The sequence below is a fragment of the Bos indicus x Bos taurus genome, chromosome 14, assembly GCF_003369695.1.
Source record: "Bos indicus x Bos taurus breed Angus x Brahman F1 hybrid chromosome 14, Bos_hybrid_MaternalHap_v2.0, whole genome shotgun sequence".
NCBI lineage: Eukaryota > Metazoa > Chordata > Mammalia > Artiodactyla > Bovidae > Bos > Bos indicus x Bos taurus.
Genome location: NC_040089.1, coordinates 17,040,533 through 17,067,001, shown reverse-complemented (window position 1 = coordinate 17,067,001; position 26,469 = coordinate 17,040,533). Strand labels below are relative to the sequence as shown.

General features: G+C 44.8%; 1 protein-coding gene across 3 annotated transcripts; it reads right to left on the bottom strand.

Annotated features, from left to right (window-relative positions):
- Positions 1–1,457: 1,457 nt before the first annotated feature.
- On the bottom strand, positions 1,458–26,469 carry DERL1 (derlin 1). Of its 3 annotated transcripts, none has more exons than XM_027560930.1 (8): positions 26,022–26,469; positions 16,320–16,431; positions 12,347–12,411; positions 11,309–11,335; positions 10,649–10,744; positions 9,106–9,158; positions 7,553–7,663; positions 1,458–3,714 (listed from the first exon to the last, which is right to left on the bottom strand). In XM_027560930.1, exons 1-8 carry the CDS (start codon positions 26,172–26,174, stop codon positions 3,576–3,578), a joined length of 756 nt encoding a protein of 251 aa, XP_027416731.1. In that variant the 5' UTR covers positions 26,175–26,469; the 3' UTR covers positions 1,458–3,575. The 3 variants fall into 3 exon arrangements, with proteins under 3 accessions (XP_027416731.1, XP_027416733.1, XP_027416732.1); XM_027560932.1 differs by lacking the exon at positions 26,022–26,469 and adding an exon at positions 25,700–25,822 and having other exon boundaries at positions 3,300–3,714; XM_027560931.1 differs by lacking the exon at positions 26,022–26,469 and adding an exon at positions 25,499–25,711 and having other exon boundaries at positions 3,300–3,714.

The following is a 26,469-nucleotide window of genomic DNA, read 5'->3' as shown; positions in this document are numbered from 1 at the left end:
CTAAGGAACAGAGGTGGGAAAATAAGAGGAACGTGTGAAAGTATTCTGGGTGTTAACTATACACAGAAGGAATTATATGACATGACATTCCCTCCAGTTCCAATCAGAATCACCAGAGCCATTATGGAAAGCACACAAACGGCCAGGAAGACTATGTTCTCAGCCCAGACTTTCAAGATACTAACAGTACAGAGAGGAGTAAATTTTTCCAAAGGTTAGGTTTTGTTGTGAAGTTAATGTTGAAAATTTCAAAGGGGCCAGGATCTCAGAAACAGCAGACTGCAGATCCCACTGTTCGCAGCTGCAGCCTCACCTATTACATTAGTGTTACTCCAAAGGTAGCTCAGCACACCAGGCTTCGCTGGTGGCTCGAACAGTAAAGAATCTGCATGCAATGCGGGCGATCCAGGTTTGATCCCTGGGTCAGGAAGATCCCCTAGAGAAGGAAATGGCAACCCACTCAAGCCTGGAGAATTCCAAGGACTGACTGTAGCCTGGTGGGCTACAGTCCATGGGGAAGCACAAAGTTGGGACTTGACTGAGGGACTAACTAGCTTAGCACATGGTGATACTGGCAACGTGCTGTCCTCCGAGACAAGTCCAGCAGTTCCTATTTTTTCGGCCTTTCTCCAGTATGAGATGGGGATGCACAGCCCTGCTCCTTCCCATCACCCAACTTGTGACAAACGAAGAGGGCCCACATAAGACCTGGGCTGGACTTGGATGGTTCCAGAATGGCCTGTGGGTTGTTTCACAATAAGAGAATTAAGTGAATTCTAATTCTAAGACCGAGACACATGTGTGGAGGTGACAGAAATGCCATAAAGCATACTACAATCAGATATAAACCCTGATCCGATGCTCTGAAGCATGCTGCTTCATTTCTTTTTTATATGTAGTTTTATTTATGGCTCTGCTAGGTCTTCGTTGCTGTGCAGACTTCTCGCTAGTTGTGGCGAGCAGGGACTACTCTTTGTTGCAGTACATGGTCTCATCATGGTGGCTGCTCTTATTGTGGAGTACAGGCTCTAGAACACGCAGCTTTCAGTAGCTGCAGCACACAGGTTCAATAGTTGTGGTTCCTGGGCTCTATACAGCACTATAGAGCACAGGCTCAGTAACTGTGGTGGATGGGTTTAGCTGCTCTGTGGCAGGTGGGATGTTCCCTGATCAGGGATTGAACCCGTGTCTTCTACACTGGCAGGCAGACTCTTTACCATGAGCCACCAGGGAAGCCCCATCCTGCTTCATTATAATGAAAACCTATAAACCCTGCTTCCAAGAATGAATCCTACAGGTATTTTCCAGCACGTGAACCAAAGTAGCTACAAAAATGTTTGCTGTGTCGCTATCACAGCAACACACACTGGACACCAAGAGATGACTGGCTACATAAACCACATCCCATCTAGAAGAGGCAGCAGAGCAGCGATACGGAAACTTAAGACAGACGACCATCAGGTTGTACATTTTAATTTATAGTTTTTGCCAATAAAAAGATTAGTTACAAAAAAAGAATCTCTATACAAAATCAGGATTTCTTTTCCCTTTCACAAAGAGAATCCACTGTCACGTCTCGCCTTGCCAAAGCAAATCTCAAATAGCTCGCATGGCAAAAATTATTCCGAGGTAATCCAGACAAAAATTAATACGATTATCAGCTTCTTAAATTTGCTTGAATGGAAGAACGTAGTGAACACTTGGCCTTGAAGAATTCTAAACAACACTTGGAACCTTCAGAAAGACTCTTGCTCTTGGGCATTTGAGCTGCTGAGAGGGTGTGCAGGAAACTAGCTCACTTACCATGAGATTCTTCTTACACACACACACACACACACACACACACACACAGAGTCTCCACTCCTTCTTGGTGGGTGCTAGGGCGACATAATAGGAAGAAGGGCTTCTAAAATTTCACAAGTAAATTTTATTGTGGCCACAGGTCAACAGCAGAACACGTGACAGCTGGGGTTCATGTTCTCCCCGTCTCCTGTGTTATCATATAAATTAAATATGGAGAGGTACACGCAAACAAGCCTCATGAAAACCGAGGAGATGTTTTCAAATCGCCATTTCCTAGAATAACACACATCACTGCTTCAGAGTCATCCTATGAGTGCACAGTGCTTCCATACAGAACCACGCGGCCAACGTCCAGAGACTTTTTAGTTGACTAGGAGTATGGCAGCCTCTCAGCACTGCTCCTAAGCAGTTCACTTTCAGAATAAAAATATAAAATGAGAAAACTGTGCTGAACATCATAGCCTTCAAAATAAAAACTATTTGGTGACAAGCCTAGCTCTGATGGAAAAAGCCCACCTTCGGGGGGGAGGGGGGGAAGACTTGTGGGTGTTGAAGTTGGTCTGATGTACCTTCATGACTCGAAATAAAAAAGCCCTTCAAACACAGATGTGTCTAAAGCCATTACAACCCAGAATTACGTGATTCACTTAGATGTGCTTATAACACCTCCTGAAATAAGATCTACATACAAGGAGCTGCACCCTCCTCACAACTAACTGAAGCATATGGCCATGGGGGTGAAGATGGGGGGCTGGTTTATCCCCCCCAAAAAAAGACAACTTAAATAGGGTTTAAAGTTCTCCCCTCCACTCAATAAACATATACCCAGAATGAGAACAAAGCAGGATTAATGACCAGATGCCACAAGAGCTTCTCCCTGTGGCCAATGTGAGCTGGAATTTTCTAGCACAATGCAAACCCACTACTCTGGGTACACACAGTGCCCTACACAAGATGCCTACCCCTATGAAAGGTGCAACCCCACTAGTTTTGATCGCTTAACTTGGGATTAAAGAACACCTAGCAGGGCCTCTCGTGCCCCATTAATACCGATCTGGAGTCCTCGCTGACTCAGCGGCGCTTTTATTTTTTTTAATCAAAATAGCTGATGAGGTGGCAAACGGTGACAACTGACAGCAGGTCACGGCAACTCCAAAGGCCGAGGGAGCTCTTCGTCCACTGCTCTGGCTTCTGCCCTAGGGTTACGGTTCTGCCACTGCAAAATGCTGTGAACAAGTCTCTGTGGCCAAGCTGTGGCAAAGGTCAATAAATAAAGAGCTGGTCAGAGGCAGAACCATTTTACGGGCAGACTCCTCTAGCTGGGAATGTGGGAGAGGGAAAAAGGAGGAAGGAGACGTGTGTGTGAGGAAGAGGTAAGAGCCCGGTGGACAGGGGTCTGGTGACCCAATGCCAGACACCCAGCTTGCTGCCGGCAGAGTCGGACCTGCCAAAACCCATCACTCAGATGGAAAAGGAAAAAAAGACATCAAAAATAATACTACTAATAATGGTAATACGGCCAGTTCTGAAATTTGCACAGTTGATAATTTGTTCTTCTTAGCAGTAAGGACTTGAATGAGAATCATGAAACTCGAGGAACACTTTTTTTTTTTCCCCAGGATTTAAAAAACTGTTGTCTTGTTCTGAAAGACTACATTCAGTGTGGGTCAGATCCAACAGCATCAGCTAGAACTCAGTGGTGAAGGTCACCCCGAGCTGGGAGGAAACGTCATCTGAGTGGAGAGGCTGGTGGGCAGGCGGAGGCCGCTCCTTCACTGGTCCCCGAGCCGAAAGCCCTGGCCCCAGTTGTGTCGACCGCCTCCGCCGTTCTGATCGGCCGCTCGCCTCATGCTAGCTGGGGGCACGCCAAACCCCGACACCCCTCCTCTCCTGCTGGGTAGCCAACGGTACCTGGAGCAGAGTGGATGAGACACAAAATGAGAGAAAACCACAAAGTCATTTCCACGTAGTTGTCCATCCTTATCTCCCTCCCCGGGGTTCCCATGGCATCTGTCACATCGAATTACGTTCATCTGTGGCCACGGAGAGGCTGAGGACAATGTCTCATTTAACTCTGTCTGATGGCTCAGTGGGTAAAGAATTCACCTGCAACGCAGGAGCCACAGATTCGATCCCTGGGTCGGGAAGATCCCCTGGAGGAAGATCCCCTGGAGGATCCCCTCCAGTATTCTTGCCTGGAAAATCCCGTGGACAGAGGAGCCTGGTGGGCTACAGTCCAAAGTCCCGGTGGACTCCATGCCCTGACCACAGAAGGCACTCACTTTTTATGATTTTTTTTTTAAACTAAGGTTTCACACTAACTTCACACTCTGAATTTTTTTTTTCCTGATTACAAAAGCAATTTATGTGGGAACAGTAAGTATGGAAACAAAAACGTCAACACCCACAAGCCCAGCAACCAAAAAGAACCATCTATATAGCATTTTGGTTTATATAAATACGTAGCTAGCTTGCTCAAAGGGCCCTAAGTAAATTCAGTTCCAAGGACAAATCCGCAACCAGAGTGTCTGAGCGCCTCACGGCATCTCCATGATGCAACTGGGTTCTTCGCGTCCATCAAGGGACAGTGGAGAAGGCGGCTTTCTGTCTTGGAGTTCGGGCATGTGTTCAAGTTCATTCATTGTGTGTCCTTCAACTGCATTCTTTCCATCTCATTGGGCCTGAAGCTGAGGCCCAAAAAGGTTAGCTGATTTCCCAACTTACATATTAATAAATTCAGAGTCACAGAACAGCTAAGAAAATGTAAACCCAGGACTCTATGCTCTCAGTAGTTTTTCCTACAATTTCCCTTCCTTGATTATTAGTCAACTGAGCATCTATTTTCACCTGTTCCACTTATCAGATCCTGATGCTTTGATTTTTGGCTTGAAGAAAGAGACTGTGATCTGATATCCCGTTTTAAACCCCTCATGGCACCAAGGGCTTCCCTGGTGGCTCAGATGGTAAAGCATCTGCCTGCAGTGCGGGAGACCCAGGTTCAATCCCTGGGTCGGGAAGATCCCCGGACAAGTAAACGGCAACCCACTCCAGTACTCTTGCCTGGAAAATTCCATGGATTGAGGAGATTGGTAGGCTACAGTCCATGGGGTCGCAAAGAGTCAGACGTGACTGAGCAACTTCACTTTCACTTGGCACCAAAAACAAACCACGAGGGGTGACCTGCCCACAGCAGGAAGTCTGAGGAGCTCAACCTTATCATAAGGCATTTCCCTCACATTGGGTACTGCTTGTTTAAAAACGCATCTCATCTTCACAACTGCCCTACAACAGGTACTACTATTACCCCATTTTATAGATGGGAAAACTGAGGCAGAATTGAGTCGAGCTCTTCTGAAGTGACAGGCAGGATTTAAACCCAGGCAGCCTGCCTCAAGCTCACACCCCGTCCCACAGCCCGCACCTGCCGCCACCCATAGCATAGAGCGCTTGATTCAGACAACAGCAGTTAGTGACCAAAGTCCTCGTGTCTTTACACATCAACCCTGTTAGCTGTACGTTCCCTCTGCAGAAAGACAATTAATCGCCTTGTAAAAACAAAAACAACGGAAGAGGATCCGTCTACCTTTTATTTTTTTGGCCATACCTCTCAGCGAGTGGGACCTTAGCTCCCCAACCAGGGATCGAAGCCCTGCCGCCTGCAGGGCAGTGCGTTTTCTTAACCACTGGACTGCTAGGGAAGTCCCTGTCTACGTTTCTAAGCAGAATGCAAAACAGTGATACATCTTAGAATTCTATAATTCACATCTTCCCTTTTAAACAAATTCAGCTTGATCATTAAATCAACATGTATTTCCAAGCACTGGTTTCCCAACATTCATAACGTTCTGGCACAAATAACATTCCTCCAAAGTATATAATAAATTGGAAGACTTAAAAAAGGCAACGCCAGGGCTGTCTTGCTTTGCTTCTGACTCTGAGACAATATGGAAGCCATCGCCACTGCTTAAACAGATAGTGAAATTAAATGCAAGTAATTAGTATAAAAAGATACCCAATTATACATAATCAACAAAGATTTATGATAATTTCAAAGCAGTTACTGCTTCTGTAAGGAGCTACATTTTGTCATCTGATCTTTATGCAGAATTTCACAGAAGGGCTTCCACCAACAGGGAAAGCTCATGAGGAAGGCAGGCTCCAGTGGGCTGCTGGTTTTGCCACTAGAATCGCATACATGTTGTTGCCCACAACTGAGAAATGTCTCCAAGCCATTACATCAGAATACAGCCGTTTAAAGTAAAATAACTCTTGGCTGCCCCCCAAAGCAACAAGTTTTGTTTTTTTTTAATGATGCATCTGCCATCAGACTTGATAAACCTAGATTAAAAATCCAAGCCTGCTGTTATTGTGTCCTTTGATAATTAGAAAGCAGATTGGTCATCAGTTTTTTTTTTAGCCTGAAGGCAACTCAAGACTCAGACGAGAAACAAGTTTCTTTTCATGCTCTTAATGAAGTGGGGGAGAAAAACGAAGAAAAAGACACACATACACAACAATAGTGTTATTTCTCTGTATATTTCACAATGAAGGATTTTCAAATACCTTCCTCTAGCCTATGACAGTGAGGGCAGGGGGAGGCACTCACGTTTTACTGGCCTCATTGGCCCCTTGGAAGAATGGCGAACTGCACAACATTAAAATGAGCAAGACGTGAAAAGAGTTTTTTTCGCTTTTTTTTTTTAAGCTTCTAAGTGCAAGCTATCACCACATATGCCCGACCAGAGATCAGGAGAGACTGTCAGGCCGGCTGCGACACCAGATGGCGATTTTACTGGTCCCGTCTCCAACAGCCATTTGGTTCCCTGACAGGATGGTCACACTGCTTACACACTTAAGTGTGTCAGCATCTCTGAGCGGGTGGGAGTGTGCGTCAGAATCCCGCCCCCCACCCCGCCCCAACTTCAGGAGTGAGGCTGAGAGAGCTTACGTTTACTGAGCACCCACTACTGTGCTGGCGAGGGTGAACCCCACTTCCGGCCATCCTGCGAGACGGGGCCACCCCTCAACTCACAGACTCGAAAGAAAGCTGGGGGGAATTTACTCAGTCACTTTCCCAATATCCAAACTGGTCGATGAGGGGAATGGGACTCCGACCCAAGTCTGCCTCCAAACCAAAGATGGGCCCTCAGCCTCCTCCCTAAGTACACCCTGCTAACAGGACAGGCAGCAGGACACAGCCCTCCAGCCTCTCACTGTAACAACGTTCTGGTCTGTGATACTAAATATACAAATGCTTTAAACTGCTAACCGGTGGACCTACTTACCCTCTTACACCTTCCTCAGCTGAAATCTTGGGTAAAACTGGCACCTCTGTCACCCTGGCCCCCTAATGCTCATACTGGAGCCACACATGAGCGCCCCGCCCGCTCAACAGAGCCCACAGCTCCCTGTTCTTCTCCTGGAGCCTGGATTCAGGCTCTTGTGTCCCTGACTGTAAGAGACTACAGAGGTCACTCTAGAAAGCTGACCTTCACCTTGCAATCCTAAAATAAACACAGCCCTTCTTAAGTTTTCCCATGGCTGACATACAGGCCATTTTGGGGTTTTATAGATAGAAGAAGATTCCAGGAGAAGAGCGGGCCTCAGCTTGGAGTGACCGAGGCAAGTCCCTGGCTGGCTCACCCTTTCCCCATCAGACAAAGAGGGAACTCCTACCCCCTCATGGAGTCTTTATCGGGAGGCAGATGACCGTGGGCACTGTCAAACAAGACGGGGTAGAAGCACTTACAAAAACTGAGGTGTGGATAGAAAATTCCTCCCTCCCAAGTCCATCGGGTATCTGAACATGAGGAAGAAATAAAGATGTCCGACAAGATTTCCAATTAGCTCATTGATGACCCTGCAAACAGAGAGCCAGATGAGTTTTAAGACATTCAAGCAGTAAAGTGAGCCGCAGCAAGTTTTAACTAATAGCAGGGAGAAGAGATCCCTCGTGGCAGCTCATTTCTGGTCCTGGGAGTCTGTGACAGCTCAACAGTGAGCCCTTGTGCAGTCTGAGGGGCGTGCACATTCTGAATGAGAAGCAAAATCGATCCTCTTGAACCAATGGTGTCTGGGCTCTTCAAGGCCAGCTGCCTCTCTGACATCTCTTTCAAGCCCCAGCCCATTCTCAAAACATTGTTTTTGCTACTTTCCTGCGTCAGGAAGGGGTGGGGGGGTGGGGGGAAGCTGTAAGCTTCTGAACGCTTTCAGTCACAAACACCGTATTTGCAAAACAGGGGTATATTTGAAGGCTGGCAAGAGAGAGTCACAGGAGCAAGGAAGAATGAAAAATGTCCGCTCCTCCTGTTCCTGGAGCCATGGATCACGTCTCCCTCGCCTCTTGTGTCCCCGACTGTAGGACACCACAGAGATCACTCTGGAAAGCTGAGCTTCACCTTGTAAACCTAAAATAAGCATGGCCCTTCTTCAGTTTTCCCATGGGTGACATATAAGCCACTTCAAGGTTTTACAGATCCACTCTTACTGTTACACATCCTTCTCCGTCTCCACCTGCAACATCCTTCCTGTTAGGGACTCATCAGTTTCTACAACTGCTCCCAGACCAAAGCCCAGGACTTGCTCTGCTCTAACAGAGTCTGTTTACCCAATTCATTCCCTTCTGCCTAGGGATATGCAGCAGAAGTTAGAACCCCAGAGAGCAAAGACATCACCAGGTTAAGAACTAGTACTATCAAAATCTGTTTTAAAACATTAAAAATATTTTGAAGTGTAAGAAATGGGAGTTCTTAGAAGAGCCACATCTTGAAATCCTCCTTCCAAAATTCTGAATGGATCCTTTCAAGGTTTTCCTAAGCCTCAGGTCTAATTCCAGACTAGAAATCTGACCGTTTGGCCCAAACTTTCGTACTATCAAACCACTGACAAAACTTCCCATCTGATAATCTGTGCATTCTTGTGACTGGTGAGCAGTTTCCAAGGCGTTTTGGAAATGCTTTAAAAATTAAAATATGAATTTTATGCACAGAGGAGACAGCTCAGATAAAATTAGGTCTATACTTGCTCAATCTGGACAGTGAATCCAGAAATAAATATTTATTTGAAAACACATATATGGAAGCTATCCTATGACAACAAACTAACAGCAACAAAAAACCATTCAGTGCTAAATGTGCTTAAAACCCTGAGATTTTAATCGATTACATCCAAATGAAATTATTTCAAAAGCATCATCAATGCTAAGAATCTTCAAAGTGTTATAAAGATTAGGGAAGGAACATAAAGAATAATGGAAGTCTTCCAAGGGTTAATTTGAAATTAAATAAATCTACTATCACTTACGAGCCTCCAATGATATAGTTGAATCCAAGGATAACCCAAGGTAAATAACAAGCCTAGGAGAGAATATACAGAAACATGAATAACTACACCTGCAGAGGATACAGTTGCCAGGGGGCTGAACTGGGTAAGGTTGTCCTGACAAGGGTTTTTATACATCCTTTGGAAAAGTCACTGCAGAAATTCCTTAGCTCAATCTAGCATCACTCCTAGTATACTTGAAACGTCCCATCTAAAATTATACTTATTCATTTGTTAGCAACTGGAGAGACAGTACTTTGCTCATAGTTTTCAGCTACAATACAGGACCTGCTGAATTATAACAAACAGCTTTAGAAAGTAGATGAATGGCCTGTGGATGCTAATAAAAAAATGGTCCACAATAAGATTCACAGGAAGGCTCCAGCCAGCTAATTGTTACCAATCAACTACAAAACAGCTCATTGTTTTAGAGTCTCCTTTTACGTATTTCACGGTTACTTTGAATTCTTATCAAATTATACATCAGTACCTTGAACTATTACTCTCCTAAATAAGACAGCTCTCCAGATGCATTCAACATTTGAGCCCCTGTGAAAAATTTATGAACAGAAACCTCAATTAAGTAGGGTTGGGAGACCAGAAGGGGGAGCTCTCACGTCCTGTTTCAACAGCTGAGCCCAACAGGAAGACAGACTTCTTTCCTTATAAGGACTCAGCCAATGAAAAGCTTTGTTTATCACAGCCCTCTTGACTTCCTTTTCCTCTCTCTATAAAAGCACTCTCCTATCACCGGCTGCAGGGACTAGGATGTGGCTTGCCATGGCTATAGAAGCTCTCTACCGGTCCCCAGTAAACTCGTCTTGTCTGGAGATATATCTGGCGGCCTGTTTACTTGAGGTTAACACCCCTTAACAGAGTCAAGACATCATACTTAAGAACTAAAGAAGTTACAAAAATATCACAAACTTGGAAAGAGAGGGTTACATATCAATAACTTGAAGGCAGAATGTGGTAAGGACTGTAAGAAGAACACAAAATATTTCAGAAGACAAAGGCAAGACCAGTTCCAGGCAGGAGAGGAAGAAATATGTTCAGTCCCAACTCAGATTAAGAATGGGCAGGATTTACACGAGGAAGAAAATCAAAACGATGTTACAGGTGGAAAATTGTGAGAGGAGGCACAAAGGGAAGTGTTGGGGGGGGCAAAAACCCAATCTGTTTCAGCTTAAATGTAAAATACCTAACGGGAATGATTAAGAAGAGATTTTTAAAGGGAGGGCTCCATCTGAGTATCCTTCCTTCCCTCCCTCTACCACACTCACATCCATGAGATCACTCAGGACACATGCCTGAGGGGCCTGAGGAGAGGGAGTGAGGTCAGCAAAGGAGGTGGGATTGACTAAAGAAATCCAGGGGAGCTGAGGAGGGGAGAAGGGGCCTGCTGATGGTTTACTGCTCTGCAGTGACCTCTGCCGGACATGTCAGAAAGTACACCTCTGGGCGGAAAAGCAAGATCTCTGCAGAGACAGATGAAAAGGCAATTTTCCCAACTAGGTTAGAGTACCTTAAATCGTGTTCCAAACCAAAATGACACAATCATGTCTCGATTCAGCTGGGCCCAGACATAAAGTACTGACATGATCAGAGGAATCATCAGCAACTGCAACAAAAGAAGTGAACATGTAAAGATAAGGCTAAAAACAGAGGCTTAGCGTGAATCCATCTTTTTTGTTTTTAACCTCTCTCCTCCAAATACATTCTCACATGGCTATTCAAAATGCAGAAAAGAAATTCAACTCACCACAATTATAAATCAGCCCTTTTACTTAAACATGCAATGCATGCTTTAAAATCCTCTAATAAAATACAATTACATTATTTGGGATAGATTCAGAAATACCAGGGTCAAGTTCTGTTACTTGAAAAAAATATGCAAAAAGCTTTACTTTTGGTGTATTCTCTATTTTTAAAAAATACACATCCATGTACATGCACAGAAAATAATGGATAACCATCATTCTCAACGTTCACACTTAATAAAGAAGCCAGAAATGAGCAAGGAAAGTAATGATTTAGGTAACTCACGTTAGAATCTTCAAAATACCATATAATTAATGCAATGTAATACAAGTGAAACTTCTTTCCAAGTTTAAACTTCTGTCGAAGGACATTAACAATAAATCTGAAACATACGAAAGGGCAAACAGTTTCAAGGGACACTTACCTGCATATCCATTGCTAAGCCAGTAATCTTGGTTCGTCAAGTTAAAGATCAGACACAAACACAGCATTCCACACCTAATAAAAGTTCATTTCATTTCAGTTTCCGGAAGGAAAAACACTTCTCTATTGTTCAGGTTGCTTAAAACATCCCAGAACACAAAGGTATCTAATCACCGTCACTGTGAGCACACTATTAGACTCTCCAATGATGAAGAAACTAGAAATTAACTGCTTTGGCCCATGATTCAGTTTGGTCGCCTGTGTCCTCTGTGCCTTGCCACTGCAATTAGGAGATGGAGGGGCCTGTGCCCCCTGAAATAGCTAATGCTTCTACTCTCATTCAGGGCTCCCCAGCACAGGTGAAGTCCAAAACAAGCTTTTTATCTTCCCTTAGAAGAGGGGAAAGGGCGTGCAAAGTGCCACACTTTTCAGGCTCTTGGTCAGGTTTCAGTGGACGCTGAGCCCCAGAGCCATTCTGAGCTCCCCAACTCTGCACCGGGCTGGAGCCGACAAGCCCCTTCTGCCGCACTCACCACCTGGGAAGGTCTGCAAGCCGCAAAGCTGCTGACACCAGCAGCTGATACACAGCAAGCAGAGAGGCCCGCCGGGCCCTCACAGAGGGACTGAGGTACCGGACGGCACTGAAGTCAGGAAGGGATGCTGGCTGTAAATTAGTTTTCTGATAAGGACCGCAGCTTTCGAAAGCTGTCTCACGGCACAGAATCTCTTTGTGCGGCAGTCAACAAGCTGGCACACCCGAGAACACAGAGAACTGGGAACGAGAAGAGGGGATGGTAATCAAAGTCAACCAAATGTGGAAAAACCCCACAAAGACAACAGCAAGAGAAGGCATCACTCTGGGACTATGTGATTTACAACCGCTACTGGAAAGATTTAATGATTCTTAATCATTAACTACAGTAAATAAAGATGCAAATAACTACCACTGGAAATGTTCTACAGATTCCTGCCTATTTCCCAAACCTGAAAAAAAAAAAAACTGGTTATTTCTGGCCCCAAATAACAGATGAAAGGATACCACGATGCAAATCCAGTTGAAGAGGAGCATGAATAAATAGTCTGCTGGCCTCCCATCAAAAGCTCCTGGAAACAAAAATAAGTCAAATGTCATGGTTCGGAATTTCAGAACAAAGGAACTTCAATGTTGAGAAATACTTCAAAAAACTATAGAGGAAGCAAAAACATGAGAATATTTTTAAATCACTCCTCGGAAGCAAAAGAACATATTTTTACAGCCTAAAACCACGTCTGCAGTAAAGCCGTGGAGGAAAGTCACCTGGGAATCGAGGCTAATCTGTGCCCTCTTGACTGAATTCCAGTCCGTTACATGCTCTGCTCAACTGGCAGGAGCCAGAAGAGATCCAAAGGGAGGACAGTCAGGTCACAGCTACTGCGAAGCCCCTCACAGCCTGCTTGCTGGACTTTCCTTCTCAGCTCCCATCACGAGATGGAGGCGCATTTGTGATTGCCTGGCTCATCCCTTCTTCACCCACTTGCCCGTAAGCTCTATCGGGAGGAATCACGTCCATACTGCCTACCGTTGTGACTCCTCCCCACGAGGCTGTACTCACACACACACACGCTACCTCTCGGTCCGGCACTGGGCTTACTGAGACGATTCAGTCTCCATCTTCCAGGAGCTCACACTCGAGCAAAAGACAACGATGGTGGGGAGAGTAGCGCAAAGCCACACCTTTCCGCAGCCTTGATTCTTCCTCCTCCTCCCCCAAGTGAGGGAGAAGGAGAAGACTTATAACCCCTTTTTACAGACGAGGAAGTACAGCTACCTGACCAAAGCCACCTGGCTTTTAGAAGCAGAGTGAAGCCTAACTACTAGTTAAGGGTTATTTCTGCTACACCACGTCCTGGGCTCTGTCTTATTACGGGCCGAAGAATGGACAACAGCCCCGCTTTCCCTTCTGAGGATGGTCCTCACGCCTCCCACTGGCAGACTAGGAGAGGGGCAGAGGAAAGAATCGAATGAGGCCAAGGTCCCTCTATCTCGGCCACTTCCCCTCCCCTCCACACCCCATCACAATGACATGATACAAAGTCCACTGTTTAAAAACAATCCTAACAAGCTAAAAAATGTAAGAAACTAGTGAATATAACAGAAGAGAAGCAGACTCGCCGAGGCAGAGGACAAACTGGTGGTTACTAGTTGTGGGGGGCAATATGAAGCTGAGGGGCAGAAGGCACACACTGCTAGGTGTAAAACAGGCTCAAGGGGGTTCTGTGCAATGTGGGAAATGTAGCCAATATTTTCTAATAACTATAAATGGAAACCAGCCTTTAAAACCTAAAATTTTTTAATTAAACAATAAATTTGGGCTTCCCTTGTGATCCAACAGTAAGGAATCTGCCTGCCACCGCAGGATACACTGGTTAGATCCCTGGTCTGGGAAGATCCCACATGCCATGGGGCAGCTAAGCCTGTGCCACAACTACTGAGCCCACATGCTCTAGGCCCGTGGGCTGCCTAGAGAAGCCACCGCAGTGAGAAGTCCACGCACCACAGCGAAGTTGCCCCTGCTTGCCACAACTACAGAAAGCCCAAGCGCAGCTACGAGGACTCACCGCAGCCAATAAACAGACAAAAATAAAGTAACAATAACAACCTAACAAGTATCAGAAAGGCAGAAAGAAAATCTACCTAAAAGAAACTAGATTTCAGGCCAAAGTCGCTTCTCTTTTCCTTATCCACCCCCGACCCCACCTCAAAGGCACACTCTAGCCACAGTTTTAAGGATGCTTAATGGGAGGGGATCAGGATGATGTATCAGAGCTGAAACTCTTCACAAAATCTCTAAATTCTAGTAACAGCTGTGCTGCTTTTGCTGTGGTTTTGGCTTTGTGATTTCTAAGGATTCTTTAGATTGAATATGTAAAATGCTGTAATTACATAAACTACAGTACTGTATTATTTGGCAAGCTTGCAACTGGAAATTTACAAATTAACTGGTCCTCAAATTGCAGTCTTCTAGTTTCACATCAGAATCCTTATAAACCAGCCAACACTGCTAGAGACTTAAAATAGCCAAGCAGGAAAAAATGCAGGTGGCAAACATTTTGTCGCAATGTTATCTTGAAACTGTATGGTGGAAGGCAGACAGGGGTCAGTAAACTGGGCTCCAGTCCTAGCTGTGTTTCTCAAACGGCTTTGTGACCTGTGGGGCATGTCACCACGGCTCCAGACCATGGTTTTCTTGTCTGTGAATTGAGAGGGTTAAACTGAAAGATCTCAAAAGTTCCTCTCTACATGAATGCTGGTATAGCATTATTCATAACAGCAAAGAAGAGAAAACAAGTCAAATGTCCCTCAGCTTATGAATGGAACAACGAAATGTGGTAAATCCATGCGACAGCATCTTGACCTGGCAATAAGAAGAAATGAAGAGGGACTTCCCTCGTGGTCTAGAGAAGACTGGACTCCCAATTAAGACTCTGCACTCCCAATGCAGGGAGCTCCAGTTCCATCCCCGGTTGGAGAGCTAGATCCCACGTGGCACAACTAAAGATCTCGAATGCTGCAACTAAGACCCAGTACAGCCAGGTAAATTTTTTTTTTTAATTATTTTTAAAATTAAAAAAAAAAGGAATGAAGTGCTAATCATAAATACTACACGGAAGAACCTTGAAAACACCACGTTAAGTGAAAGAAGTCAGTCATACAAAAGACTGCAGATTATATGATCCCATTTATAAGAAATTCCTAAGAGGCAAACCTAAAGAAGCAGAACACAGGTTAGTGGTTGCCTGAGGGCCGCAGCAGGGTCAGGGGAAATGAGACTGAGTAGAAATGGGGAACGGGTAGAGTGATGAAATGTTCTAAAACGCATTACAGCAATGACTGCACAGCTCTGTGAACATCCATTGAGTTATACACCTTAATGGGTAGAAATGTATATGAATTATAGGCCAATAAAGTTGTTTTTAAAAATGCCTCTCGGGGGACTTCCCTGGGGGTCTAGTGGTTGAGAATTTGCCTTCCAATTCGAGGGACATGGGTTCGATTCCTGGTCAGGGAACTAAGATCTTACATGCTGTGGGGCATCTAAGCCCACATGCCACAGCTAGAGAGCCCACATTCCGCAGCTCAGACACAACACAGCCGAAATAAATAAGTATATTTTAAAAAATGACTCTCAGGACTTCCCGGGCAGTCCAGTGGTTAAGACTCCACACTTCCAATGCAGGGGACCAGGATTTAATCCCTGGTTGGGGGACTAAGATCCCACATGCCACGCAGTATGGCAAAAAATAAATAAATCCTAGCTATATATTTTTTAAAAGTTGAGTGTTTCCTCATGACTGATTTATGTCAATGTATGGCAAAAATCACAATATTGTAAAGTAATTAGCCTCCAATTAAAGTAAATTAATAATAATAAAAAAAAAAGTTGAGTGTTTCACTTACAGAGAAGTCTAGGCTTTTACTTGCAATAAGGTAGTGTTTTTCAACACCAATTTAGGAGATGTATACACTTCAGCCCAACTGTGCCTTAAAAAACAGGGATTGCCATGTGACAGAAATGAGGGAGATGTCACGATAAGTGAGAGGTAAACCACCTAGCCACTCAGGATATGAACAAAATGTGGGAACTTCTGCCCTTGTGTCTCTGTCACCTATAAAATGGTGACGCTGCTGCCGACACCCCATGATGCTCCTATGGGGATTAAAAATCAAACAATCTAAGTGCCTTGCAGAGTTCTGGCAGAGTTACTACTTATGGAACGTTTACATCATTAGGCCATTTCTTTTTTTTTTTTTTTTGGCCATACTGCGTGGCTTGTGGGATCTTAGTTCCCTGACCAGGGATTAAACCTGGGCCCCCTGCAATGAAAGCGCTCACTCCTAACCACTGGACCACCAGGAAGTCCTGAGTCATTTCTTTCTATATGCTAACTGCCTCAAAATGCCTCCACTACATAAACACACGGATTAGCAAAACAGACAAAAGCAACACTTAAAAAAACCAGGGATGACATACCTGTTTCGAGTCGAGTCGAGTACTGATATAAGAAGTATAAATTGACCAAATAAAGAAATCCAGTGCCTGGACCCACAGGGAAGTAAAAGGTGGCAGTGATTGGCCTCCAAATCTGTCCAGATCAAAATAAAACACAGCTGTTAGTTTCTCTAAGCTGAGGGGTTTTTTTTCCTTTTAACTAAACAAAATTAACCCTTGCAAAACATTCTCCTCAGTGATAAGAGCTATCACCAATATAATTTAAGAAAACAACTGAAAAGTTTTATCAGCTACAGTCCCATCAACCTGCAAGTCCATGGAGTTAAGATGGCATCATTTAACAAACAATAAATACTTCTAGACAAATTGAAAACAATACAACAGAAGTACATGGCTAATCCTTACTAGGATCAGGCTTACAGCTATGCCCATCATAAATGAATTATAGGCCACGTCCCTGGTGGTCCAGTGGTTAAGAACCTGCGCTTCCACTGAAGGGAGTGTGGATCCAATCCCTGGTTGGGGGAACTAAGATTTCAAATGTGCACTGCATACTAAGAGCTTCAGTCGTGTCTGACACTTATGACCCCCTGAACCGCAGCCTGCCAGGCTCTTCTGTCCATGGGACTCTCCAGGCAAGAATACTGGAGTGGGGTGCCATGCCCTTCTCCAGGGGATCTACCCAACCCAGCATCTTACATCTCCTGCATTAATTAGCAGGCGGGTTCTTTACCACTAGCGCCACCGGAAGCCCAAGATTCTGAATACTGTGGCCAAAAATAAATAAATAAAAATTTTAAAATTGAATTACAGTATCAGGACTTCCCTGGTGGTCCACTGGTTAAGACCCCAAGCTCTCAATGCAGTCCAAGTACTCAACTCTGAGTGAAAGTGAAAGTCACTCAGTCATATCCAACTCTTTGTGAACCCATGGACTATAAAGTCCATGCAATTCTCCAGGCCAGAATACTAGGGCAGATAGCCTTTCCCTTCTCCAGGGGATCTGCTCAACCCAGAGATTGAACCCAGGTCTCCCACACTACAGGCAGATTCTTTACCAGCTGAGCCACAAGGAAAGCCCAAGAATACTGGAGTAGGGTAGCCTATCCCTTCTCCAGCAGATCTTCCCGACCCAGGAATCAAACCAGGGTCTCTTGCCTTGCAGGCAGATTCTTTACCAACTGAGCTATCAGGGAAGCCTGTAAATAACATTGTGTATCTTATTCTTGTCTAATTTACTGGCTAACACCTCCAGAACATCAAATAGTAGTGGCTGAAGATGGCAGCCTTCCCAGACTTTTGGAAAAGCCAACATAACACTGGCTTTTGGCTTGACGGCTGTGTGTCTTACTGCATGAGTATGAAAGACGGGGTCCCTATATCAAGGAGGTCTCAATAATGGGGAGCCTGTTCAAAGAAGCAAGAGTGGGCACAAGGAAGGGAACCCTAGTCTCAGAAAAATGAGTACAAACTCTCAAAGAACTGTGAGAGCACAATAAATGAATGGGTACGGCTAATAATCTGGGTGTGGCTGGATCAGAGGGCATTCGTTGTGGGGCCTGGCCAGGCATGGCTGGCAGGTCACATTCTCCAAGTACAGGACTGTAACCCTCTGAGCTTCATTCCTAGTGGGGGAAAATGCACTTTTCATACCGTGAAAAGTCACTTTCCAGCAACCTTGTGCTTAAACCAGTAAAACAACACAGGTTAAAATTCATTTGGGTTTATTCACAATTTTATCACAGAAACAGAACAGTCAGACAGAAAGAGCCCTGGAAATGATCTGAAAAGACAAGAGATTTCAGCCAGGGCTTACATGTTATCATTCTTCAGCCACAGTTTCCATGGTAAAGGAGGAATGATATCCTCTTTGGTTTTATCCATTTTGGTCAATGGCTTAAAAAAAAATAATAATGTGCTATTATGTTCACGTGCATGCCCTAATTCAAGAGGTGGATTTTATAGATGAGGCAACAGGATGAAAAAAGGTTAAGCAATAGCTAATAATTGGTAGAGCTAAGAAAAGTTTGTCCCAGACAGCCAGACTCGGGAGTTTATGACACTAAGCCTCTATTTTTACAAAGCCTCTCACAAGTGACATCATTATTACGAAGTATAATTAAAATTGGTAAAAATGTTCAGTACTACTATACTGCTTGTAGAATCCTCAAATGAACTGAGAGCAAGCCCACAAATTCACACTCTCTGCTTCAGAAAAACACTGGGGGTAAAAGACCAGAAGCAAGAGAGCTGTGTCCTTGGCTCTTAGGAACCCGTGGGGCCTTGGAAATGTCTAGACCTTTGAGTTTGCATCTTCATCTACCTGTGACATTTGTCTTTGACTCTCTCCTTCCTTGACTCAGATTTTGTCAAAGCTTGCAATTAAGAAAGTAGATGAAAAAGGTGCTTTACCAAAAAAAAAAAAAGTGGGTGCACTACTATCATTACAATATCTTTTAGAAGACATGTGCTGACCTGGTTTTTACAAATTCCCATTTTAATCTACCCCCACATTCTTCTACGTTACTCAAGGCCTGATTTTGGAAAAGACACCTCCAGGTTTTTCCGACTACATTTTTCATCAACACTGACGACACAACACTATTTTCAGCCACTGTGTGCACCTGTGCTTTGGAAATCAGCAACTGTCAAAATACTGCACTTTTTTTCCCAGTTCATTAAGCTTACCCTTGAGTTATACGTGCTCTCACTGACCTAAGGGACTTGGAATTATCTTTGTATTACTTTAAAATTATAATATGAAAACACCAGGAGATAGTTCATCATTTCAGAAGGACACAATGTAATATATTTTTGAAATCCCCATTGAACAACATAGCCAACTAAATGCTCTCCTCTCCTCTAATGGGTATGGAGACAGTTAGTATAAGGAAATGGCTTTATTTTCAAGGCTGGGAGTGGTAAAGGCACTTTTTAGACCCTAGAAAGCCTGCACTGATCCCCTGATCCCTAAGACACAGCCAGGGGCAGTGAAAAGGGCATGGGATTTACAGGCAAGCATCTTATTTTAACTCCACAGAAACCCCAAGGCAGGAAACATCACCACTCACCTTTTCAAGAGGAAAGCTAGGTCCCTCATTAGAGTTGAGGTATCATGGTATCATGCCCAGAGTTCCCCACTTAATGGGGGCAAGAAGCCCATGTGCTCCCTGGCATAGAGGCCTTCAAAGAAACACCAGACACTGTTCATCAGCGTCAGCTACTGGTCCAGTGACTTCTGATGAGTGTTTAGTTCAACCATCCTTGAATGAAAATCTCCCAAACAACGTGCCAACATGCTACTGAAAACATTACAAATGCCATCCAGAGTCTAGGGTAGTTTTTTTTTTTTTTTTTTTTTATACTATCAGAAACAAAAAATTGTCTGCAACAGTAAGGACTGGTTGATTTGGAGTTAAAAAAAAAATTCTACATGGGTCATCAAGTAAGTAAGAAAGAAGAGCCCCATGTGCCAAATGCTGGTATTAGCAAACTCCAGCTTTTCCTTTTTTTTGGGCGGGCGGGGGAAAGGGGATAGGGAAGGGAATACTAGACAGGCAAGAAAAACAAATGAAACCCACTCAATTTCAATTGTGGACTAGCTATTAGGAGTCATCAATTCTACTCCTAGATATAGATGTATGCTTATGTTCACCAAGAAGTGTTCACTATTCATCCTAGCCAAAGCCAGAATTCCCCCTAAAACCCTCTTACCAGAAGAAAGGGTAAATAAATGGTGGTGTGTTCACACAAGGGAACAATACAAGAATGAGCAATCTGTAACCACACACAACAATGTGGGTGACTCTCAAACTGCTGAAAAGAGGCTAGACACACAAAAATAAATACTTGTGTAATTTCATTTATGGACAAGTTAAGAAAATTGGCAAAAACCATCTACAGTATCAAAAGTCAAGATAGTAGTTACCCCTGGAGATGAGAGTGACCAGAAGGGAGCAGGAGGAAGGTCTTGGGGGATGCTGGCAATATTCTGTGTCTTGACCTGGTTGCTAGCTACAAGGCAATTACTTTACACATATACATGAAAGCCAAAGTTGTTCAGTTGTGTCCGACTCTTTGCAAGCCCATGGACTATACAGTCCATGGGATTCTCTTGGCCAGAATACTGGAGTGGGTAGCCTTTGCCTTCTCCAGGGGATCTTCCCAACCCAGGGAATGAATCCAGGTCTCCCGCATTGCAGGCAGATTTTTTACCAGCTGAGCCACCAAGGAAGCCCATATATACACACATATCCTGCCTGTATACTGTAACTCAACAAAAAGTTTAAAAATGAAGCTATGAGCTAATGGGTAACCTTAGCTACAGACCACAGCAGAACCATGTAATGTGGAGAGCGCTGCAAAGGAAAGATTTAAAACCTGTACATACCAGAACACTTGCCACTAAAGTTCTAAATCCAAACCCTGAAGCTACTTCTATGCTCAGCCCCCAGACCAAGTTCATTCCCCTCCCAGTTATGTGTCTATATAATGCTTCTCCAACACACTCAGGTGTCAGGCGGCTAGGCTTGCTGTCATCAGGCTAAATGCAATAACATGAGCAAAAGCCTGGCAAATATGGCACCAGGCCCGAACACCGATTTGGCTGGTGCCAGTTCTTATTATTCCTGGAAACAAGAAAAATTGAGAGTTCGTATCTTCTCATTTCCAGTCACGATGCTTTTAATAGGACAGGAAAATAATTCAGCAGTTACATAGTTACATTTCAATTACAAATTAAAATTAGAATATTACTGCTCAAGGAGAGAAGGCAGCAAAGGCAGGAATTGGCTAATAAATAAAAATAGGCACTATTTTTTAATCGATTATCCACCAGACTATTTACTGGGCGCTTCACAAACATTTTTACATGTTTTATATAAGAGAGGCATGAAGTAGATAACATTTTCCCTCAACTTGAAGATAATCATTTTTTTCCCCAAAATTAGGATGTGCCTTATAATCAATACATTCATTTAGTGTAATTTGTACTTTCCTACTCTTCCAAAAAATATTAAAGGAGCATGTCATAATCAATGGAGTGACAACAGAGTTAACTTATGAATTATCCCCACTTTCAGTGAAGAGAGGGCTTCCCTGGTGGCTCAGACAGTAAAGAATCTGCCTGCAATGTGGGAGACCCAGGTTCGATTCCTGGGTCGGGAAGATCCCCCGGAGAAGGACATGGCAATCTACTCCAGAATTCTTGCCTGGGGAATCCTGGCAAGGATATCCTGGCAATTCCCTTGCCACCAGGATTCCAGGATCCTGGTGGGCTATATAATCCATGGGGGTCACAAAGAGTCAGACACGACTGAGAGACTAACACACTTTCAGTGAAGAAACCGATATTCAAAAAGGACAAACAGCTTTCCTGGGGGCACGCCGCTAGCAATGGGGCTGAGCCAGGCCTGGGGACCATGACTGAACTACTTGAAATCCACAGTCTTTCTACTCTCACAGAAAAGGAACAATAATTTGCTATGCCTGGTTAGAAAGAAATCACGCTCAAAAATGTTTTGTTAAATACTTCAGTGTGTATTTTGGTAGATATTATGCAAAGGAGTTAAGAGAACTATCTGAAACTCACCAAAATAGAAACTGAAACAGCAGCTGTCTATCAACTGGGGTAACACTGACCTCAGGATGACTGTGGGGGCTCAACGAGGTAAACTAGGAAGAAGCCAACACAGATGTAAGGCGGTGATGTTATTTTGCCCAAAGAAATGAAACATCCCCATGCAGGGAGCCCTGAAAGACATTTCAGAAACCACAAGGGCAGCAGCAAATTGCCATCTCTCTTCCAGTTAATCAGGGACCAATATGGAGCCATTTCATCCCCGTGGACTAGCTGACTGATGGGTGTGAGATGTGAAGGATGAAGAACAGTGGACAACAGTACAATGAGTCTTAACACACACCTATGCCTTTCCATCTACCCAAACTAAGGAACTAACATTACAAATGTTAGAGTTCCAAATCAACAAGCTTCTCACAGGAAACCCACGGATGAGGAGGAAAAGTAACCTTTCTCACTTCCAACATGAATTCACAATTTTAAATCGACCATCCCCAAGTTGTTCAAAGATGCAGATTTTAAAGAAAAAAAATGAGCCTCTTACACAAAGCACGTAACACACTCTTTGCCCCCATCCATCAGTCTCTCAGATGTGGTTTTTCCTTCAACTGCTTCAGCTGAAATGAGCTCCTCCAGGTGGGTCTGAAAGCTAAACTTGTTCAGAAAGAGCAGGAGTCAGAGCAGCAGAAAGAAAGGACAGATACTGGTCTCTCCACACCTGGGCAGTCAGTGCACAGTCCTGCCTCCTGCCAACAGCTTCCCCCCCTTCTCAGGATAACAAGCCCACAAGAAATAACCCAAGGAAGGTAGGAAAACTAGGCAAAGTTTGACATGAATGATGACCTTTCTGATCGGTTCACCGTTTTTAACATTATACACCTGGAATCTATTAGAGGGCTTCCCAGATGGTGCTACAGGTAAAGAACCCACCTACCAACGCAGAAGAGGAGCCTGGTGGGCTACCGTCCATGGGGTTGCAAAGAGTCGGACACAACTGAAGCAACTTGGCATAGTCTGTTAGAAAGACTTGCTTTTACTAAGCTGACTACAGATGTAACCAAGGTTTTGCAAGGAGAGCTGAACAGCCAGTTTTGACCAGGCCCTTCTCATTTATGACCATTTACTATTTACAATCATTTATGACCACTGCACATTACCTAACATGCCACTGGGCAAAAGTGCACAGCATTTACCCAGGCAACAAACATTTCACCAAAACAAATAGAAAAGAATATGCAATTCTGGCTGCACACTCAGATCATACTCTAATACCCAACTGCCTTACTGAACTTCACCTGGATGCCTACAGGATCTTTAGACTTACTATGGCCAAAATACAACTCTTTATCATACCCTCCTCCACCCCCAAAACTCAGCCTCTCTAAACATTCCCAATCTCAGAAAAGAGCTCCACCAGCCACTCAGTTGCTCCTGTGAAAACAGTGACCTCTTCGAGATCTGCTTCTTCAGCCATTCACCCTTTGCATCCATTAGGCTGCAATCTTGCCCACTCCAACTCCCAAATCTATCCACTTCTATCTCTGAGACACCCTGGTCCAAATCACCATCTTTCCTGCATTCTAACTTGACTTATCTCTCTGGTCCCGTTACCTAGCCCTCCCTTGCCGCCATTCACAACACCAAGTCCATCCCACAGAGTTGTTTAGTCGCTAAGTTGTGTCCGACTCTCTTGCGACCCCAGGGACTGTTGCCTTCCAGGCTCCTTTGTCCATGGGATTATTCCTGGCAAGAATAGTGGAGTGGGATGCCACTTCCTTCTCCAGGCAATCTTCCTGATGCAGGGATCAAATCCTGCATTGCAGGCAGATTCTTTACTGTTGAGCCACTAGGGCCTCCCCTCACCCCACAACGAGTAGCCAAGAGAATATTTCAGTCCTTTGCTCAAAAGGCTCTGCCTTTCTAGTGCCTTCAAATTAAAGTTCAACCACAAAGTCGTATACGATCGAGCCCCAGCCTACTTTTCCATCTTTGCTTTATTGTATTTACCCCTGGCTATCTCTCTGTCCTCCCTACTAATCCTCATCCCTCCCACTGACTTTGTCCTAACCATTCAGTCTTCTTCCTGATTCTAATTCCTGCCTCTAAGCCTTTCACTTATTATTTCTTCTTCTTGCAAGACTGTCCCCAGAGCCACATCTTCCCAAAACTGGCTCATCTTTCAGATTTCAGTTCAAATATATTCTCTGAGGCCTTTCTAGAATACTCTATCAAAGTCACCATCGCATGCCTCTCTCTTACTTTCTTCCTGTTCACTGTTGTACCCCTAGTGGCCAGCACTGGTTCCGTGCATTCAACCAATAAGTAAGCACTTGCTATGTGCCAAACACGGATCCAGGTAACAAAGACAGGGGTACCCAAGACAAGTGGTGCTCGTGGAGTTTTATTCTCTGAAGGGAAGCAGCTGACGAACATCAAGGGCTGATATGCAGCAAGAAAAATTATGGGTAAGGGAGACAGAGTGAAGGAGAGGCACTATTTTAGGGCAATCATAAATGTCAATAAGGTGGCATTTGGGCAGACTTGAAGGAGGTAAGGAGGTAAACTATGTTTATCGTACTCAAGCAGAGAAAAATCACCTGCAAATGTCCTGAGGAGGGATGGAGTTTGGTGCTGAAGAAAAAGAAAGATCCCACTGTGGAACCTAATGTACAAGGTGAAGAGTAGTAGGAGATGAGCTCAGAGAGGCAGTAGGGGGCCGTGCAGGCCAAAGGACTTGAACTTTACTCAATCAGTTGAGAAGACATTAAAAGGATCTGGGCAGAAGACCGACAGGACATGGGTTTATGTTTTAAAAGGATCACTCTAACTGTCTAGAGTTAAGACTGAAAGGAACAAGGCTGGTATGATAATGGCTTGCAACAGAGAATAAAAAGGGACTGCATTCTGGATATTTGTTAAAAGTAAACAGAATTTGCTAACAGACTGTGGGATGTGAGAGAAGTCAAAGATGACTCCATGACTATTAGCTTGAGCTCCTATAAAAATGCAGTTGCTATTTACTTCTAGGGGAAAGGGTATAGTGTTGGACACATTAAGTGTGTGATGTCTGTTAGTCATCTAAGTAGTCATTTCAAGTATATGGTTGGGCGTACAAGTCTGGAAGTGAGACAGATCTGGACTGAAAGTATGTATATTTGTATTTGAGAAACTTCAGCTTGTAGAAATGATTTAAAGCCATGAACTAAACGAGATCACCTGCAGCTAGGGAGAATACAGGAAAGAGGGCCTGGGGTACACCACAGTATTTAAGGATCAGGAAGATGAGGAACCAGCAAAGAAAACTAATAAATAGCCAGGGAAGAGAGAGAAGACAAGAGAGTGTTACCCACAGTCCAAACAATGTGTTGAAATTACTGTCAGATCTTAGTATCAGACCTGCACTGATTAAAGATTTAAATCACAGAATCCGGTGAATAAAGATAAACCTCCAGAAAACTAATATTCGCTTACCAGAAATATTACCCTGGACTGTTTCCTGAATGCTTAAAAAAAAAAAAAGATTCCATTTCTGGAGCAATTTACTCTACTAGGTCCTTCATAAATTCAACTACGACCTGCCAGATACTAAGGACTTGGGAGACACACAAATAAACAGACTCACTCTTTGCACCTCGGACTTTCAAATCACTCCTGCTGGGAAGAAACTCCATTAACATAAAAAGAACTCGGCTGGTGGTTGAGCAAGGCGACGTCCACATGCCACCCACGTGGATGACAGAGCGAGGTCGGAGGGCAGGTGCTCCAGGTGGCCCCAGCCTGCCACTCACTGGCGTACCACAGATCGACAACTTATCAGTCTTACCTTCCCACTGCCGCCTTCTCGGGGCACAGAGGGCGGGGAGCACAATCTTAACAGAAGGACGAAATCAGTCCCTTCCCACCGGGCCAAACCGTGGAGCCTCCATGTCTCCAGCAATCCAGGCCCACGCTCGGACCCCTTGGCCAGCAGTCCACCCGTCCGTCCACCCGACCCCCGGACCAAAGGACCCCGCCCTAAACCGCGGGAGCCTCTGCACTACAAGTCCCACCAAGCACCGCGCGTCCGCAACCGGTCAGTCTACGCTCCGCCGCGGCGGGGCCACCTGGGGTCTGTAGGCGCCACTTGCCCGGTCGTCGGTCAGTACCTGGAAGCGATAGAGGAAGGCTTCGGGCCAGAGGAAGAAATAGGCCGGGCTGATAAGACCGAGTTTACCGACTAAGGGGACCGCGACAGTGGCGGCGAACCAATAGCGCGTGATGGTCGGGATGCTCCTAAACCAGTCTCCGATGTCCGACATCTTCGCCTCTTCGGTGGCCGGGATGCCCACAGCCGCCCGACTCCCCGTCCCGGCCCCTCACGACGCGGCCTGCTCTGCGAGTGGAAAATGTCCAGGCGGAAGCCGCCCCAGCCCCCGGTGCAGAAGGCGGGGACCGGCGGACGTGGCGCCACCGAATTCGGACCAGCAAGGGAGAGTTCGGCAGCGAAACTTCCCCTTCCGGCGGCCGCCGATGAAGTTGACTAGAAGCCCCGCCGCTTAAAGGGCAAGCGTAGTTTTTCACTACTGGGTAGAAACTTGGCGTCTCGGAGGCGGG